At 49.5% G+C, this 16,137-nt stretch overlaps 1 protein-coding gene across 1 annotated transcript; it reads left to right on the top strand.

Annotated features, from left to right (window-relative positions):
• Window positions 1-9,567: 9,567 nt before the first annotated feature.
• Window positions 9,568-15,887, top strand: WFDC2 (WAP four-disulfide core domain 2). The gene is made up of 4 exons (XM_019749739.3): window positions 9,568-9,783; window positions 10,351-10,494; window positions 13,259-13,411; window positions 15,730-15,887. Exons 1-3 carry the CDS (start codon window positions 9,582-9,584, stop codon window positions 13,408-13,410), a joined length of 498 nt encoding a protein of 165 aa, XP_019605298.2. The 5' UTR covers window positions 9,568-9,581; the 3' UTR covers window position 13,411; window positions 15,730-15,887.
• The last annotated feature ends 250 nt before the right edge of the window (window positions 15,888-16,137 follow it).

The following is a 16,137-nucleotide window of genomic DNA, read 5'->3' as shown; positions in this document are numbered from 1 at the left end:
TTGGGGCCTAATAAGGGAGTATCTTCCTCACAGTCACCCAGGTAATACATGATCAGTTTCATAAACTAAACCCAGGCAACGTCACTCATTCATTCATTCTCATGTATTGAAACCTGTTTTGTGACAGGCATCAGGGAACAAGTAATGACCAAAACAGCAGCCTCCAAATTTATTTGACCATTCACAGCCATATCAATAAAATGATTCTGAGTGTGCAACTCCCATTTTTATAATTATTTGTAATTGTATGCACACTATTGTACCATCGTGTACAAGTGTTTGATAATATCAAGTTTAATAAAGGGTAGCTTAGAAACAAATATGTAGACGTCTCTTGATGTTTCCTTCTGGTAGCTCAGTGCACCCCACTTGGGAGACCACCAGACCAGGACAGGCTTTACCTTCAAAGAGTTCCCCACCCAGTGTGGGAGACTGAGGCATAGAATTTCAGCAACATAGGTGCCGTGGGAGGGATATGGAGACCCTGGGTCTCAGCTGAACAAGTCAAGGCTGACCTCTCAGAAGAGGTCATGTCTGAGCTGAGTTTTAAAGGGTGAGTTGGATTCTGTCAGGTAGAAAGAAGGGGTGGGGGCAAGTGAGCTTTTGGGCATGACAAAGATGTGGAGAGGGTTAAAAAAGACTCTAATTCCATCCGTTTCCCCCCTCCCCACAAGGATGCTGAAGTCTGTCTAGGTTTCCAAGTAGCTGCCGAGCGTGATGAGGGGACCCCAACTTTTCCTCAAAGTCCACCCAACCCCGAATCCAGATGAACTGGGGAGACCCCTTCCTTCATGGAGAGTAGAGGAAGGGGAATTACCTAGGAGAGATGGGGGAACCACCTCATTTGCATGAGAACCCTTATCCTGCTCCATCCTGCTAGTCCTAGTTCATGAGGGCAGTGAGCCAGCTCCCGTTATCATCTAAGAAATAGACCTACCAGAGGTGAGCGACACAGCATGTGGGTGTTGGGATGGGGCAGCGCGTTGGTGTTGGAAGAAAAATTGGGGAAGGCTCTTGAATAATGAAATCCTCCAATTGCATAGAAGGCAACCAGCCTCAGCTTCTATATCTCCCCCTATAGGGAGCTGCAGGTGTTGGGCAGCTGGGGCCAGCTGGCAGCACTCATCTTTAGAACAGTTTTTTGTCATTGACCAATCCCAATAAGTATCCTCCTCACCCCCTTCACCTGCTTTCCACATTGGTCCTGACCCTGCTCCCAAGAAACCCACTAACCAAGTCTGCTCTCTTTGTCCTAAAACAATTCTGCAAAGAGTCGGAGATGGCAATCAAGAAAGTGCCCCTCCCACAAAGTGTCTTTAGGTTCCGGTGCAACATTTTACTAAGTCCCATCCACCAATGTTCAGATTCTCAGGGTTGAAAGTTGGGGGAATTGCTCTTTTCACTCCCTACAATTTACTCAGAGGCTGCTAGGATGGCCCCTGACTGGGCTGAAGGAGAGCGGTTACTGTAAGAACAGGAGGGCGCTCAGAAGGGCAAACCTCCCAAGTCATCCTCCTGATTTGCCTCCCCCAGTTGGCCAAGAGCTGTAGCAATCAGATAATGCAGAAATATGAACACATGAAGGAGAATGGCTGAGAGGAGAGAGGAGGAGATGGGTGGTGGGCAGGGGTCCTAGGCTCCTGGAGGTATTTCCCAGGATGCACCACTTTTCAAGTTGGTTATTAGACCTTCCTAGCTGCAAGGCATTGTGGGAATGACTTGTTCAGAATCTTGTGGGTCCCCAGTCAAAGGGAGGTCCAGATCTCCCAAGTGGAGCCCCTTTGACAATGTTTTCATGCCCCTGCCTCTGGAAAGATGTGAGCTGGAGGGAAATTTAGAGAACAGAATCTAGTTGTCTCACTACACATGAGGAAATTGAGGCATAGAGTGCTCAAAGAGCAGGGATCATGAGAAAATGAGAACATAGAGGTTCTGGCACTCACTACCTTGTAGTCTTGTGCAAATTTCTCGACTCTCTGAGTTTCACTTTCCTTATAACAAAAGGATAATGACTATACCTGTCAGCATTTCCAGCCATAGACCGCTAGAAACACTCCTGTTCCTAGTTTAAGGAGTTGGGTTTATTACTCACTGCAGCAAGGAGAATGCATACCTTGGGGACCCAGATGGGGTCTCATTGAAAGGATGTTGGAAAAGACTTATAAGACTTGGGCATGTGTTCCGTGATTTGGGAGAGGGTTTAAGGAAGCTGGCTTTGCTCTGGATTGGATGCTGTTGGGAAGTGGGGCAGTTCAATGACTGGGGACCTTAATTTTAACTATAAGAAGGGAAACTAGATAGAGGTGAAAGCTGTAGTTAGTAAAGAAACAGCAGTCACTCATGTTAGCCAGGATAGGGACGTGCTGGTCATTTCTGTGGCTTGTGTAATCTCATGTTTTGTCCGTGTTCAATGATAAGTACACAGTGTCATGTTTTTGTCTTGATCCGCCATGGGCACAGAATGGTTTTGTCTGATTTGGATGTTCTGCAAAATTGTTTATGCTCATTAGGAGAACATCAAAGGCCAACTGTGCATGCCAGGTCCACTCCCGGAAGTCAGGGGCTGCTTTTCTCTTTCTCATATCAATCTCATAGCATTATGGTGAGCATTAGAATGATATGCTTGTGAAATGCGTTGTACAAGTGCTTGGTAGAGTGACACCTCAATGAGTGGTAGCTTTGATAGCAGTAATAATATTAATAAATAACAATAAGTAAGTTATTTAATTATTATCAATAACTATAAATTAATAATAATGCAATGGAAAAGGACTTGGTACTAACGAGAAAAGTTTGGCTTCAGTAGCTCTTGATGTTGCTGTGTGATCTTGAGCAAGTCGCTTCACCTCTCTGAGCCGCAGTTTCCTTCTTTGTGAAATAGGGTGATGGTATCTGCCTTCAGAAATTCATGGGTTTGGGTATTTTTGACAACTATGTTGATTATGGTGCTGAAGTGCTTTGAACAGCATACATCAAAGCAACTTATCAAAAGCACATCGATTTTTAGTTTCCTTGGCTCCTGACTGCTTTTTAAATGTGCTGTCTACTCCTTTAAAGAAAGGAACAAATAACTTTTTTTTTTTTTTTTGTAGTGTTACCTCCCTGCCATCTACTCCTGAAAAGTCCCTCCAAGCGCCCAAGGAGTGCCACAAATCTCTCCTCCAAATGGGTCACAGTCTTCCTCAGGGGTAACCTAACCCCCTCTTGTTTCAACGACAGGCCTCACCCGGGTCCAATCTTGTGCCCACCCCACCTTGCCCTTTATTTGACCCTCTGGTCTCTCAAGAGTATGCACAGGTGGTGGGAGATACTGCGGGTTTTCTTTGGGATTAAAGACACCCCTTCTTCAGACCTTAGGAACACCTCTTGAAGGAAGCACTGCCTGCCCTCTGGTGGCAGCAGGAGGAAGTGCCACTTCCATCTGAACCTACACACACCCCCTTCCTTAACACGTATGCTACTCATTTTTACTCATAAATGGGCAGCAAACTATACACATTTTACAGAAGCAATATTTGTAGAAACCCTTATTTAAGTTATTTTGTGCACCACAACTATAAAAATGGCTTGAATAGTTTCATTTAACCATTTATAAAGTGCAACAACCTAATTTTCTGCATTTTCTCTGGGATGCGACAAATGTACCCTATTTGCCAATTTCCACCACTTCTGAAAAGATCTAGATGCGTGAAAAAGGACTGTCCCTCATACAAAGGTGACTATGTCAAGAGCTTTAACCTCCCCCCTTTTTTTTTAAAGTATTCAGCCCCCAGATGATTGTATGGATAGATCTTACATAGTCTCAGTTTAAATGTCACCTCTTCAGAGAGCACGTCCCTGGTTCCCCCACCCCTGACTTACAATCACATAACCTTGCTTTTATTTTTCAGTAGCATTTATCCATATCTGCAATGATATTTTCCGTTTACTAATTTACTTGTTTATTTTCTTCACTAGAGAGTACGAGCAGATTCCTTATTCATCTGGTTTACCACTGTGCTGGTGATCTACCGTATTTCCCTGAAAATAAGACCAGGTCTTATATTAATTTTTGCCCCAAAAGACGCATTAGGGCTTATTTTTCATTATGAGCATCAGGAAAAATCATGTGAGGGCTTATTTTCCGGTTAGGTCTTATTTACGGAGAAACACGGTATTGTGCATAATGAACCCCTCAAAAAACTAGTGGCTTAAAACAATTTATTATTAACTCTTGTGGTCCTATGGGTTGACTTCAATCAGCTGGGTGGTTCTTCCTTGGGTTCTGTATGAGGTTGGTGTCAGATGGTGGCTGAGGCTGCAAGTTGCCTGACGGCTCGGTTGGGCTAGACATCCACGATGGCTCCCTTGCAAGACTACCAGTTGGTGCTGGCTGTTGGCTGGGAGCTTAGTTGGGGTTGTCCCCTGGATCACCCATATGTGGCTGCATGTGGAGAATGGATGGAATAGATAGAAGAGGGGCCACCATGATAATACTTGAACTAGGCAGGAACAGTGGAAATGGTGAGAAGAGGATTCTGGAAGTATTTATATATTTGAGGCTAGTTAACAGGGTTTGCTGATAGATTTCTATGGGTTATGAAAGAAAGGCATGTTATGACTATAAGGCTTTTGGCTTGAGCCCCTGGGAAAATCACGTTGCCATTTACTGAGATGAGAAAAGCATGTTAAGGAGTCATCAAGAGAATGGTATGGTCCTGTGGTGGGCATCCATTCTCCCTTTCTAATAGTTCCCTTAAGTTATCCCTAGTTGGATTCTTCTGCTTGCAACCAGTAGAACTGAAGGGAAGGGTAAAAGAAGCCAGCTTGGAAAGGATGGTAAACAAGGCAGAACTGAAGTCTTCCCAGGGCTCCTCTGAATGAGCTCCACACATTTACAGGTCTTTTGTTATTCATTGCTCAAGGTAAAAAAATCCAGGGAAATTGTCTGGCCACTCTTTGGTGGTGGTAGGGCAGGCACTTTGATGGGCAGGCCCCCCACCCCCACCCCACCTGTCCTGGGTGGAGGAAGACTCATTCCCAAAGCAAAATCAAGGTACTGTTATCAGCAAAAGGACAAATGGATCCTAGGTAACAAAACAACAAAATAGCCAATATACTCAGAGAGAGTTTTCCGTGGAGTGAAGGAAGTTTATGTGGGTCCAACAGTCCAAGAAAACAAGGCCCCATTGTCTCGTTAAAGACACACGGTTCCTGGGAATTTCCGAAATCTTCAAAGTTAACTTGTTTATGGTCACCTTAGAGTGGGCATGTCTACATCTGACTAATATCACCTCCCATTGTAAATGTGTCCTTCTCTATTTCTTTTCTTTTCTTCCCTGATAAGTATTATTTTATGCTCATGAAGTCATGTCCCAAAATTTTTTTTTTTAAAGATTTTTTTTATTGGGGAAGGGGAACAGGGCTTTATTGGGGAACAGTGTGTACTTCCAGGACTTTTTTCCAAGTCAAGTTGTCCTTTCAATCTTAGTTGTGGAGGGTGCCGTTCAGCTTCAGGTTGTTGTCCTTTCAGTCTTAGTTGTGGAGGGTGCAGCTCAGCTCCCGGTCCAGTTGCCGTTGCTAGCTGCAGGAGGCGCAGGCCACCATCCCTTGTGGGAGTCAACCTGGCAACCTTGTGGTTGAGAGCCCACTGGCCCATGTGGAAATCGAACCAGCAGCCTTCGGAGTTAGGAGCACGGAGCTCTAACCGCCTGAGCCACCGGGCAGGCCCATTGTCCAAAATTTTTTAGTATATGTGCTGCCGAAGCGAGCACGATGTTCAAAATTTTTGATGCATCATCTGTGCTAATCTCAGATAGGTGTGTGTGTGTGTGTGTGAGAGTGTTGTGTGTGTGTGTTGTGTGTGTGTGTGTAAAGCACTGAATCACTGGAACCACATGATTAAAAGGTTTGCACAAATTTTTCCTTCTGGTTCACTGACTGTGTTTCCTCCGATAAGTCACTTTGTCTAACTGAATTTTAGTTTCCTCATCTGTAATATGGGAATAATAATACTTAGTTCATAGATTAAGTAAATACTAGCTACCTTTTACTGAACACTTACTATGCAACCGCCCTAGAGGTCACAATTTTAAACACCTTCCAAGCCAGGCAAGTAATGTGAATGGAAGGAGTTAGAGTGGGGGTTGGGGCATGTTAGACAATAAGGAATGGTGGGCATTCTGGGAAACTGGAAAGAATTAGCCCTCATAAAATGAGAGCCGATCTACTTCGCTCTAGTCAATGGTTTTCAAAGTGTAGTCCCTTGACCATCAGAATCAGCATGACCTGGAAACCCGTTAGAATGCAAATTCTCAGGTTCCACCTGTGGAATGAACTCAGAAAGTGTCTGGAAGCTGTGCTCGAAATAAATGATAGGACTTATTCAAGGGTGTCATGCAGGGTGTCAGGCGGGGTCTCTGATCCTGCTTCCCACATAAGAACGCAGGATATGGTGAGGCCAAAAAGGAACCCCCACGGAGCCATAGATAGGGGAGTCATCTCATTACAGTCTCGTTGGCGGCTGCGTTGGAGACACAGGAAGCAGGAGTCACAGAATCCGCAATCCACACTCCGCCACACTCTGCGCTTGCTAGCTGCAATTCGCGCTTGCTAGCTAAGCCACCATCTTCTTGCTGGTCCCCATTTGCTGCTAGCGTAGCCACGGCAGTTATATTAGTGGCCAATGGCTTACCGGTTACAGCTAACAGCCAAATAGCCACAGCTGATGGCCATCCAATCACAGTTGATGGCTATTTACTACCTGAGCCAGCACCTTTTCACGTGAGGCCGAGAGCCTGGAAACTACACTCCTGGCTCTATCCCCACAAAGGGTCTTAGGGTTTGCAAACTGGAAACATAACTAGGCAAAAAGCCAGAAGTGTTCCAAAGAAGAAAGACAATTTAAAGAGTTCTTACAGTAAAAAGTACATTCTTGAGAAAAATCAGTCCTTCATTCTTAGACTGATCCAGGATGGCTTTCAGTCAGATGTCAGGTGGCCTGGAGGATGAGCTACAGGAGGTCTGGTCATGTCCAGTGATCTGGGTAATGGATATCAGGTGGTCTGGGTACATGAGCCCTCCGGGGGGTCATCAGAGGGTTATTTGGAGGTCTGGTGAACATTCTGGTATTGACGCAGGACTGGAAAGTTCAAAAGTTTAAGTTCTCAGGCTAGTTAAAACAAGAACAGAATTGTTTCCTCATACCTCAATCTACTTGATTTTAGTAATTTAGCAGCTTGACTATAGTGACTCCATTTTATTTCTTCACTCTATTTCTCACTACTGAATCAAAACTCTGGGGGTAGAGATCTCGAAATCTGTTTTAACAAGCTCTCTACGTGATTCTGATGCCTGCTTACATTTGAGACCCACTGCTGCCTCATAAAACTGCAGGATTGTGTTGCTAGAGCTTTTACTTTTTCCAAGAGAAGCTAGACATTTATTTTTATGTGAAATCTCCCACTTTTATGTCTTGGCAACAAATTCAAAATTTAAAAATGTACTGTGTGGGCGAACAACATACATGTTTTAGCCAGCTTTGCAATCTCTGGTTTATACTTTTTCCCTTTAATCCTTAAAATAATCCTACAAAAGTTGTGATGATACCTCTTTTATGGAAGAAGAAATAGGTTCAGAAAGTGAAGTGTTGCTCTAAGTCACATAGCCAGGAAGTGGCCAGCCCCTGATTTGGACCTGAACGTATTTGTTTCTAAAGCCTTTGTCCTTTTTACTTTTACGTAGAAGAGAAAATATATAAATGTCCCTAGCACAAAGCCCAGCATCACAAAAGCAAAACATCTTTTGCATGCTACGGGCCACTGACCGATGAAACTTTTTCCTCCATCCTTTGCCCCACCCCATCCTCTCAGCCTCAGCCTAATCCTCATTCCTGTAAAAGGTAGCCAATCAGCAGGGGAGTTCTTGAGGCTAAGGAGGGGTGAGGCTGGGCAGTTTCCTGGCCTAAGGAGTGGGGTAGGACCCGGAAGAAAGCTGTGGGCAGCCGTGCCCAAGGCAGAATGTCCAGTAGCCAGCTGAGACTACAGGCTAAAACCGGCTGCTCACCGAAGTGTCCTCTGCGTGCCCTAGACTGAGTTTCAGGAGAGCGCCCAGTGTTGTGTCCCCACCTGGCTCCTGCCTCATTGCTGTTGACTTCTCTGAGCTCAGAGTAAATAGTCCTGGCCTCTCCCAACAACGGCATGTCTCCAGTCCCCTGGCTGGGCATGGGAAGTTGAAGGAGGCATTCTCAGCCTCTTTTACAGGATCCATCTATGGGGACAGTGGCTGGAGGTGACCTTTACTCACCTGTCATCCCAATGTTCACTGCCCCAGACCCTCTCTAACCTTCAGCTGCAAAGACCTCCTGGGGCTTACAGAATCTCAGACTGTTGGAGCAGGAAGGATGTTTGAAGGTACTTCTTGTCTAACTCCCTGGGTAACTCTGTTTTGGCATTTGGATTCGAAAGCTTGGTATATACTTATCAGTCTCCTTAGTAACACTAGACACCATTTATCCATTATGTGTCAGGGCTGGGTTCCTGTGTCAATGACGTGGACCTAGCCCCCAGTGAGTACACAGCTATCTCATGGCAGGAACATTACATTCATATTCTTGTTGAATTCTGGTATTATCATCATCTCTGTAGATGACAAAATTGCTGCTCAGAACAGGGAAGTGATTCATTCAAGGTTCCTCAGCTGGAAAGTGGTAGAGGTGGGAGTCAAACCCAGACCCTGTCACCGCAAGGCCAGTGCTGGAAGGCTCCTGTGATGACTTTCTCTAAACCAAGTGTCTTGTCTTCTATGTGTCACATAGTAGGCATCTAGCGAATATTTAGGCTGAAATGGAAAAACAAAGGCTTGGGGGGAAGGAGACCTGGGTTCAAAACCTTGTCCCTGTAGCTTTACATGGGCCCTTGAGGGGGCGGGGTCTAAACCTCAGACCAACCAGTTCACCTGTCCTCTACAGCTGATGATAACAGTAATTATTCATTCGTTTGCCAGAAATATCCAGGAGACAAAGAGCACAGAACCTGGCACACAGCAAGTGCTGAGAGAGGGAGGGTGTGGAAAAGAGAGGAAGAGAGAAACACACACCCAAAATGACTGTGAATAGGTGTCTCACCTTCATGGGCCATTTCTTGTGTGAAATGGGTTCATTTATTCATAATGACTGCTTTTTGTCTAGCCCCTAGTCTGTCCTTTTTATCACTACACCACACCTCCATCATTAACCCCTAAAGAGGGATCTGAGATGATCCTGCCGACCCCAAATCCAACCGCTTAACCGCTAGGCTCTGTCGCCTCTCTGTGGGCCCTGCCCTTTCCCGTCCTCCCCCGACGCTGGGCACTACGGGTGGCGGGGGGGGGGGGGGGTGCCCTCAGAGTCTTGGAATAGAGACCCAGGAGTCGTGGACCTGGATCCTCTCCGGTGGCCCTGCCCTCAGGACCCAGGAGGGAGGAGGAGAGAGGCGAGTGGACTAGGGTCCGGCTGCAGCTGGTTGAGCTGCGAAGCTGATTAGGTTCCTGGTTCCCACCGGGGCCAGGAGTGACACCTGATCCCAGAGGATTGTGAAATGGCAGGAGGTGGCAGGCCGCCCGCGATGCCCGCAGAGCCGGCTAGCCCGCAGGCTCGGCCCCGCCCCTACCCCACGCCCCCCGCGGGCGCGGTTAAATCCCATCCCGGCGGCGGCGGCTCTCACCTGCACCCCGCCGGGCGCAGCACCATGCCTGCCTGCCGCGTTGGTCTGCTGGTCGCCGCCCTCCTCCTTGGTCTGCTGCTGCTCGGCTTTCCACCGGTCACAAGTGAGTGGGGCAGGGAGAGGGCCGGCGCCCAGAGGGCCGGGCCAGGAGCGCCAGGACGGAGCCGGGCGGATGTGTAGCCTTTCTGCGGGCCGCAGAAATGGGGATTCTTGGGGTTGAAGTGGGGAGACTAATGACTAAAATGTTTGGATCCCTAGTGGCTAAAGGTGGTGACCCTTGGAGCTTAGGGTGTAGGGTCCAAAGTGCTGGGGGCAAGGAAACCACTAAAGACTGAAATTTGGGGGAGTCTTTGTGCTGAAATTGGAGACTCAGTGGCCCGAGGGGGGACCCTCTGCTTAGACATCGGTAACTCCTAGACTGTCAGCTGTGCCGGGGTGAAGGGGTCCCCTAAGGATAGAGGGCTCTGAGGCCAAAGGTTCGGTAACTCCTGTACTCCCAGGTGTCGGGGACTCCTGGCCTGGAAGTGGGAGGCTGTAAGGGGGGCCGCCTAGGGCCAGAGACTGAGAATTCATTGAAGCTTGAGATTGGGGGTCCTGGGAGCAGGAAGTGGGCATCCTCTGGGACCGGGGCTCTGGTCCCCCACGGACGGCCCTCTGCCTCCCTTCCCAGGCACAGGAGTGGAGAAAACGGGCGTTTGCCCAGAGCTGAAGGACGACCTGAACTGCACGCAGGAGTGCGGCTCAGATGGAGAATGCGCGGACAACCTCAAGTGCTGCCGCGCGGGCTGCGCCACCGTCTGCCACCTGCCCAATGGTAACCCGTGGGCGACCAGCGCGGGGGCGGGGCGGGGCGCAGGGAGGAGGCGGCATCGCCCGGGTTCCAGGAAGAGGGACGCTCCCGGACCCAGGGACCATTGGCAAAGTCTTAGGCGGATGGAACCAGATCGGCCCGAGCTCTCCCTCCCTTGGATCCGGGGACACAAAGGCTTGGCCCTGGGGACATAAAGGCGTCGCTGAGCCGCGCAGGGGGCGGGAGGGGGAGGTCAGGGAGGCCCCCACCCCTAGCTGTATTTGATTCTCTGGTGCATGACGGGTTTCCGGCACGCACAGCAGCAGGGGGGTTGTTCCGGGAGGTCCGGGGACCAGGTTTCGAAGTTTCCTGCTCCACTGGGTGGAGCAGCCGAGAAGCCCAGAGCTGGCGAGCGGGCTGGGTCCCAAGGCCTGGGAGCTCACCCTTCTCGGTGGCCCTCCCCTGGGGTCACCCCATCCCTGGGGGAAGCACTTAGGGCACCTAGCCTGGCAAGACTCCCGGGATTCCTCTGTCCAGGTGGAAGGAGACCTTACAGATTTAGGAGAGAGAAAGGTTCTTGCCCAAGATCACACCACCAGCCCGGGGCTCTGGCAGGAGTCATAGCCAGGGGGTTCAACTTTTGCCCAAGTGGATGGAAGAAAGTCAGGACTCCTCCCTGGGCACCCCTCCCCCTTCCTCATCTTTAAAACAATCCCTACACTCTAGGGATTGCGTGAGAGAGAGAATGTGTGAGAAAGCTTGGGTGCTCCATAAAAAGTCCTTGCTAGCGCTCCAGTCTCCCCACTAGGCTGTGGGACTCCCCTCAGAGCAGGAAGTGGCATGAGACAGCATGGAATCCAAGCTTCCGGTTTTCACAGGGAAAACCTGAGGACTGGAAGTGGGGCTATGACTTGGGTGTGTACCCAAGGTAGTGTGATTACTGGTACTTATCCAGAATATGACCCCGGTGATTTTCCCTCTTTGTTATTTCTCCAAAGATGCTAGGAGGGGCTGGGAAGGTTCTCAATTAGAGACCCCAGACACTTATGAACAGGGAGGTGAGAGGTGGTGGGAGGACGGGACTATCAGGGCAGCTTCTGGGTCTGGAGGCCTGGAACCTGGCCCAGAGAGAGGAGAAGCAGAAGGAGAGGTGGAGGTTGGGAGAGAAGGCAGGAGGCAGACGGACAGATGAAAGAAGTGAAGGGGCAAAAGAGGGAGCCTCTGCTGTTAGGTGGAGTCTTTGCTGTTCCCTCATCTCAGATGGACAGGGAGAGGGCCAGGGCTACATGGCCCCCTGAACTAGAATCCTAGTTCTGTCATCTGCTAGTTGTGTGATTCTGAGCAAGTCACTTTACCTCTCTGAGCCTCTGCTTTCTCATCTTCTCCAACTTTACAGGGATGACATGAGGGCTAGAGAAAATAATACATGTGAAATGTCTTAGTAAAGAGTAGATACTCGAGCATACACAGCGTTTAGTCAGTAAACCACTATGGATTCCCTTTGTTCTAGGGCGGCCTGGTGTCGAGAGCCCCTGCCTTTTTCAAAGGATTGGGTTTCCTTGTGCTAGGAAGTCAGCCACTCCTGTCCTCCACGGCTAATCACCCAGTTCTGTGCCTGTGTTTGACATTTTGCTGGGCTGGTTCCTGGGGCTTCTGGGAAGTGAGCCGAACGCCCTTCTCCTTGACCCAAGAAGTGGAGTGGGGTGTGTGTGTGTGTGAGAGAGAGAGAGAGAGACAGAGAGAGACAGAGAGACAGAGAGAGAGAGAGAGAGACAGAGAGAGACAGAGAGAGAGAGAGAAAATGGATGTTGGAAGGTTTTGGTTTTACTTTTGACCAGCAATGTGGTGTTGGGTGATGCGTCGTTTTCCTCGTCTGCCATAGGAACAGGGTTAGAAATATCCCCTGCAGAGGAGATATTTGATGTGAGGATTAAAGGAGATAATGGATTTACACAAAGAACATTGTAAGCGGCACATCTCTACAGTGTTAGCTGTGTGTGTGTGTGTGTGTGCTGGTGGAAGAATGCTTGTCTGTGCATGGATGAGTGAGTGTGCATGGGGGGCCATGGTGCTTCCTGGTTGTAACTGGGAGTGAGTATATGGCAGTGAGTGAAGAGATCGTGGGTGTGAAACCCCTCACACGTGCACAGAACTTAACAGCATACAAAGCAGCAGAGTGCACGGCGCAGACTCTGAAGCCAGATTTCTGGATTTCCAATCCTACCTCTACTCTGTATGACCTGAGGCAAATTACTTAACCGCTTGGTACCTACGTTTCCTCATCGGCAACATGAGGAAACATTGACAATACCCTCTCCCCCTTTTAGGATTATTGTGAGGGTAAGATGCGTTAATGCACATCAAGTGCTTAGAATAATGCCTGACACATAGAAGGAGCTAAGGAAAGGTTACTGTTCTACTCACTCATTCTTATTACAAAGTAGTTGAATTTTTCAGGGAGAAGTAGTGTAGACACACTGCCTCCATTGCTTTCACAGCAGTCCCATGATGTGGGCAGCACTGATCTCATGTAACACCTAAAGATGGGGCCTCTGGGAGATTTCTGCCCTGGGGAACAAAGTTAGGGAAGGCAGAGCTGAGACTCAGGCTGAGGTCCTGTGATGCCAAAACCAGTGAAGGAGGGAGGGGGAGGGGTCTGCAGGTGACCTTTCTAGGCCCCTGGGATCAACTGTTTGTACTGCCAGGGTGAGGGGCCGTGAGACACCAGGCTGTGCATACTTGTTCATCGACCTGCATTTTCCTCTCCCCACTTCCCCTTTCTACCCAGAAAAACAGGGTTCCTGCCCCCAGGTGGACCTTCCCTTAACCCCTCTTGGCCTCTGCCGGGACCAGTGCCAGGTGGACAGCCAGTGTTCTGGCCAGATGAAATGCTGCCGCAATGGCTGTGGGAAAGTATCCTGTGTCACACCTATCTTCTGAGGTAGGTGGGTGGGAGGAAGGAAGTGCCCTGATGCCCAGATGTGGTGACACCGGCGGGAGGTTGAAAAGGAAGACCTGGGGGAACATACTGCTGTTCCCTTATCTGTCCGTGTCTTAACTTTCGCCCACTTGACAGCTATTGAGCATCTATCACGTGCCGTGCTCTGCTCTGGGTGCTGGGGATGCTCCATGACAAATCAGACAGAAATTCCTCCGATGGGGTTCATATGCTAGCGGACAATAGACAAAATAAATGAGCAAGCACATTCTGTAGAATGTTAGCGGGAGCTACATGCCATGGAGAATGAGAAAGCCGAAGGCGGACAAGGAGGCCTGGGGTACGGGTGGGGTGGGCAGGGGACAGTGTTTTACCTGGGACAGTCAGGGAAGGCCCCACCTAAAAGGCTGCATTTGAACAAAGACTTGACACTGACTGAGGGAGCAGGGAGCCATGAGGCCATCTGGGGAGAATGTTGCAGGCAGAAGAGGTAGCAGGTGCAAAGGCAGGAGCATCCTGGTTTGTTTCAGGAAAAGCCCAGAGGCTGGAGCTGGAGGGGTAAGTGAGCAGCTCATTAGGGGCCTGATAGATCATTGTAAAGACTTTGGTCTTGGCCCAGAGATGTTGCACCCTTGGAAATGGACATGCTCTGACTTAGATTTGACAAGCCTTGCTCTGGCTGCTGTGTGGAGAATAGACTTGTAGGAGCAGGGAGACCAGCGAGGAGGCACCGGCAAGAGGCCAGGTGGGAGATGGACCAGGCGAGATAAGTGGCTGGGTTTGAGACACATGTGAAGGTAGATGGGACAATATTTGCTGATGAATTGGGCTGTGAGGGAAAGAGAACATGTACTCTTTCGCTTCCTTAATATGCACTTAAGTAAGTCAGCAGCTGGAGGAAGAGCTGTGTCCTGGGAGAGGGGACAGTGGCTGGAAGGCCACTGAGGAGGTAGGAAGCTCTTTACATGGCCAGTGGGAGGCAGAAGCATTGCTCTTGACTTTTGCCAAGAAGCCGGCTTTTCAAGATGAATGTGGTAGAGGTCAGTTAACTTCAGTTCACTTCGTCAACTGTGTGCTGGAAGTGTGCTGGCATTTACTCTGTGGCAGGCTGGGGCTACGTTCGGTTGCCTCTAGTGGCCCTGACACGGAAACGAAAGGCTTGTGGAGCCTCTTTTTCCCCATCTGTAATTAAAAATAAAACACCATGAAGTCCTAAAGTCAGTGTGAGGAAGTAAAGAAAAATCAAACCCAAAGTGCATGCTTCGTCGGCCCACTAGGAGATGCAGGACTGTGCCACCAGCTCCATGCCAGTGCTAGGACAGGTGTGACCAGTGCCCTTTCTCACAGAGCTTGTAGCCCCGTGGCTGAGGTGGACAGATGGGCAGACACTCCCAGTGTCTGTAGTCAGTGCTGCAGTGGAGGGAAGGGCTGGGTACTGTGGGAACAGAGAGGAGAAAACCCTCCCCCAGGCGGGGGTAAGGGGCAGCGGGAGTAGGTTTCCTGAGCCAGTCGTCAAGGATGAGTGACAGGTGGGCTGTCTGGGGAAGTACAGTGGGCAGGCTGTTTCAGGCAGAGCGAAAAGAACGAGCAAGAACCTGGAAGTGCCCTTTGGTTGAAACCTCACTGTTGACCTTGTGCTGCCTTTGACAAGCTCTCAGCCAAGGGGCTGGCAGGTCACAATGGAACCCAAGATTGCACAGATAAGATTGAGGCCCAGAGAGAAGGGAGGACGTGCCCCAGGCCCCACGGTTGTTATTTCAAGGCATGCTCTCCAGGGCCTGAGTGGGAACCACCGTCTCCCGAGGGCCCAGAGCTCTCCAGCCATGCCAGCCATCTCTTGCCTCCATGAGTGCCAACAGCATGGCTGGGCTTTGCCAGTCAAAAAGACACAGATTCAAGTTTCTGCTGTGACACGTAACCAGCCTTTCACCTCCCTCAGCTGCAATGATTTTACTTATAAAACGGGAAAAATTAGATGGTTTTGATTAGCGAATACCAGCTTAACCTAAGGAATGGAGGCATGGTGGGTCTTCCTGGAGGGACTAGAGGGACTCTTAGGGAGACAAATGACGATGGCTCCTCAGGAAGGCCATGTGGTCAGTTGGGACCATGGGATAGCCAGGTGTGTCCTGGGGGATGGTCTGAAGCAGAAGACGCAAGTGTAGGACCTGCAGAGAAGTACAGGCAGAGCTCCAGGGCCTGAAGAAGGTGAGGGTTTGCTGTGGGAGGAGGGGAGCTTTTGTCCAGAATTTAAGCTGCGGGTACTCTTGTCTAGTATTATGGATATCGTTGATGGTTTTATTATGATTTTCTTCCTCCAGCTCCAGCCACCACAGCCCGAGGAATGGGAGGGAGTGGAAGTTTCTACCTGGCCCTGTCCGGGTCCTGCCCAGCTGCCCCTCTTTTTTGCCTCTGCCCTTCTCCCGCCTGCACTGACCACAGCTTCTTTTGCCAACCAATAAAATAACCATTTCCAGCACCAGTGGGGCCGTGGCCTCCGTTCGTATCATTCTGTCCTTGCCTCCCCTGACTCTGGGTTGAGGTGGGATGGGGGGGCGACCTGATCATTGAGGCATCAGTTCCAGGGAGGGATCCACCTGAAACAATTAACATAAATTCAGGGCTCGTTGTGTGTGCAGTTGGTGTTCTTCTCCCAGGGCGGTGAAAGAGAAAACAGGCTCAGAGGGGGGGGGGGATGTTTCCACAGTCGCTCCGATCCATTGCTGGGG

Source organism: Rhinolophus sinicus, chromosome 13 (genome assembly GCF_057876585.1).
Source record: "Rhinolophus sinicus isolate RSI-liver-muscle chromosome 13, RSI-T2T, whole genome shotgun sequence".
NCBI lineage: Eukaryota > Metazoa > Chordata > Mammalia > Chiroptera > Rhinolophidae > Rhinolophus > Rhinolophus sinicus.
Note: the sequence above shows the minus strand (reverse complement) of the source record. Positions and strands in the feature narration are given on the sequence as shown.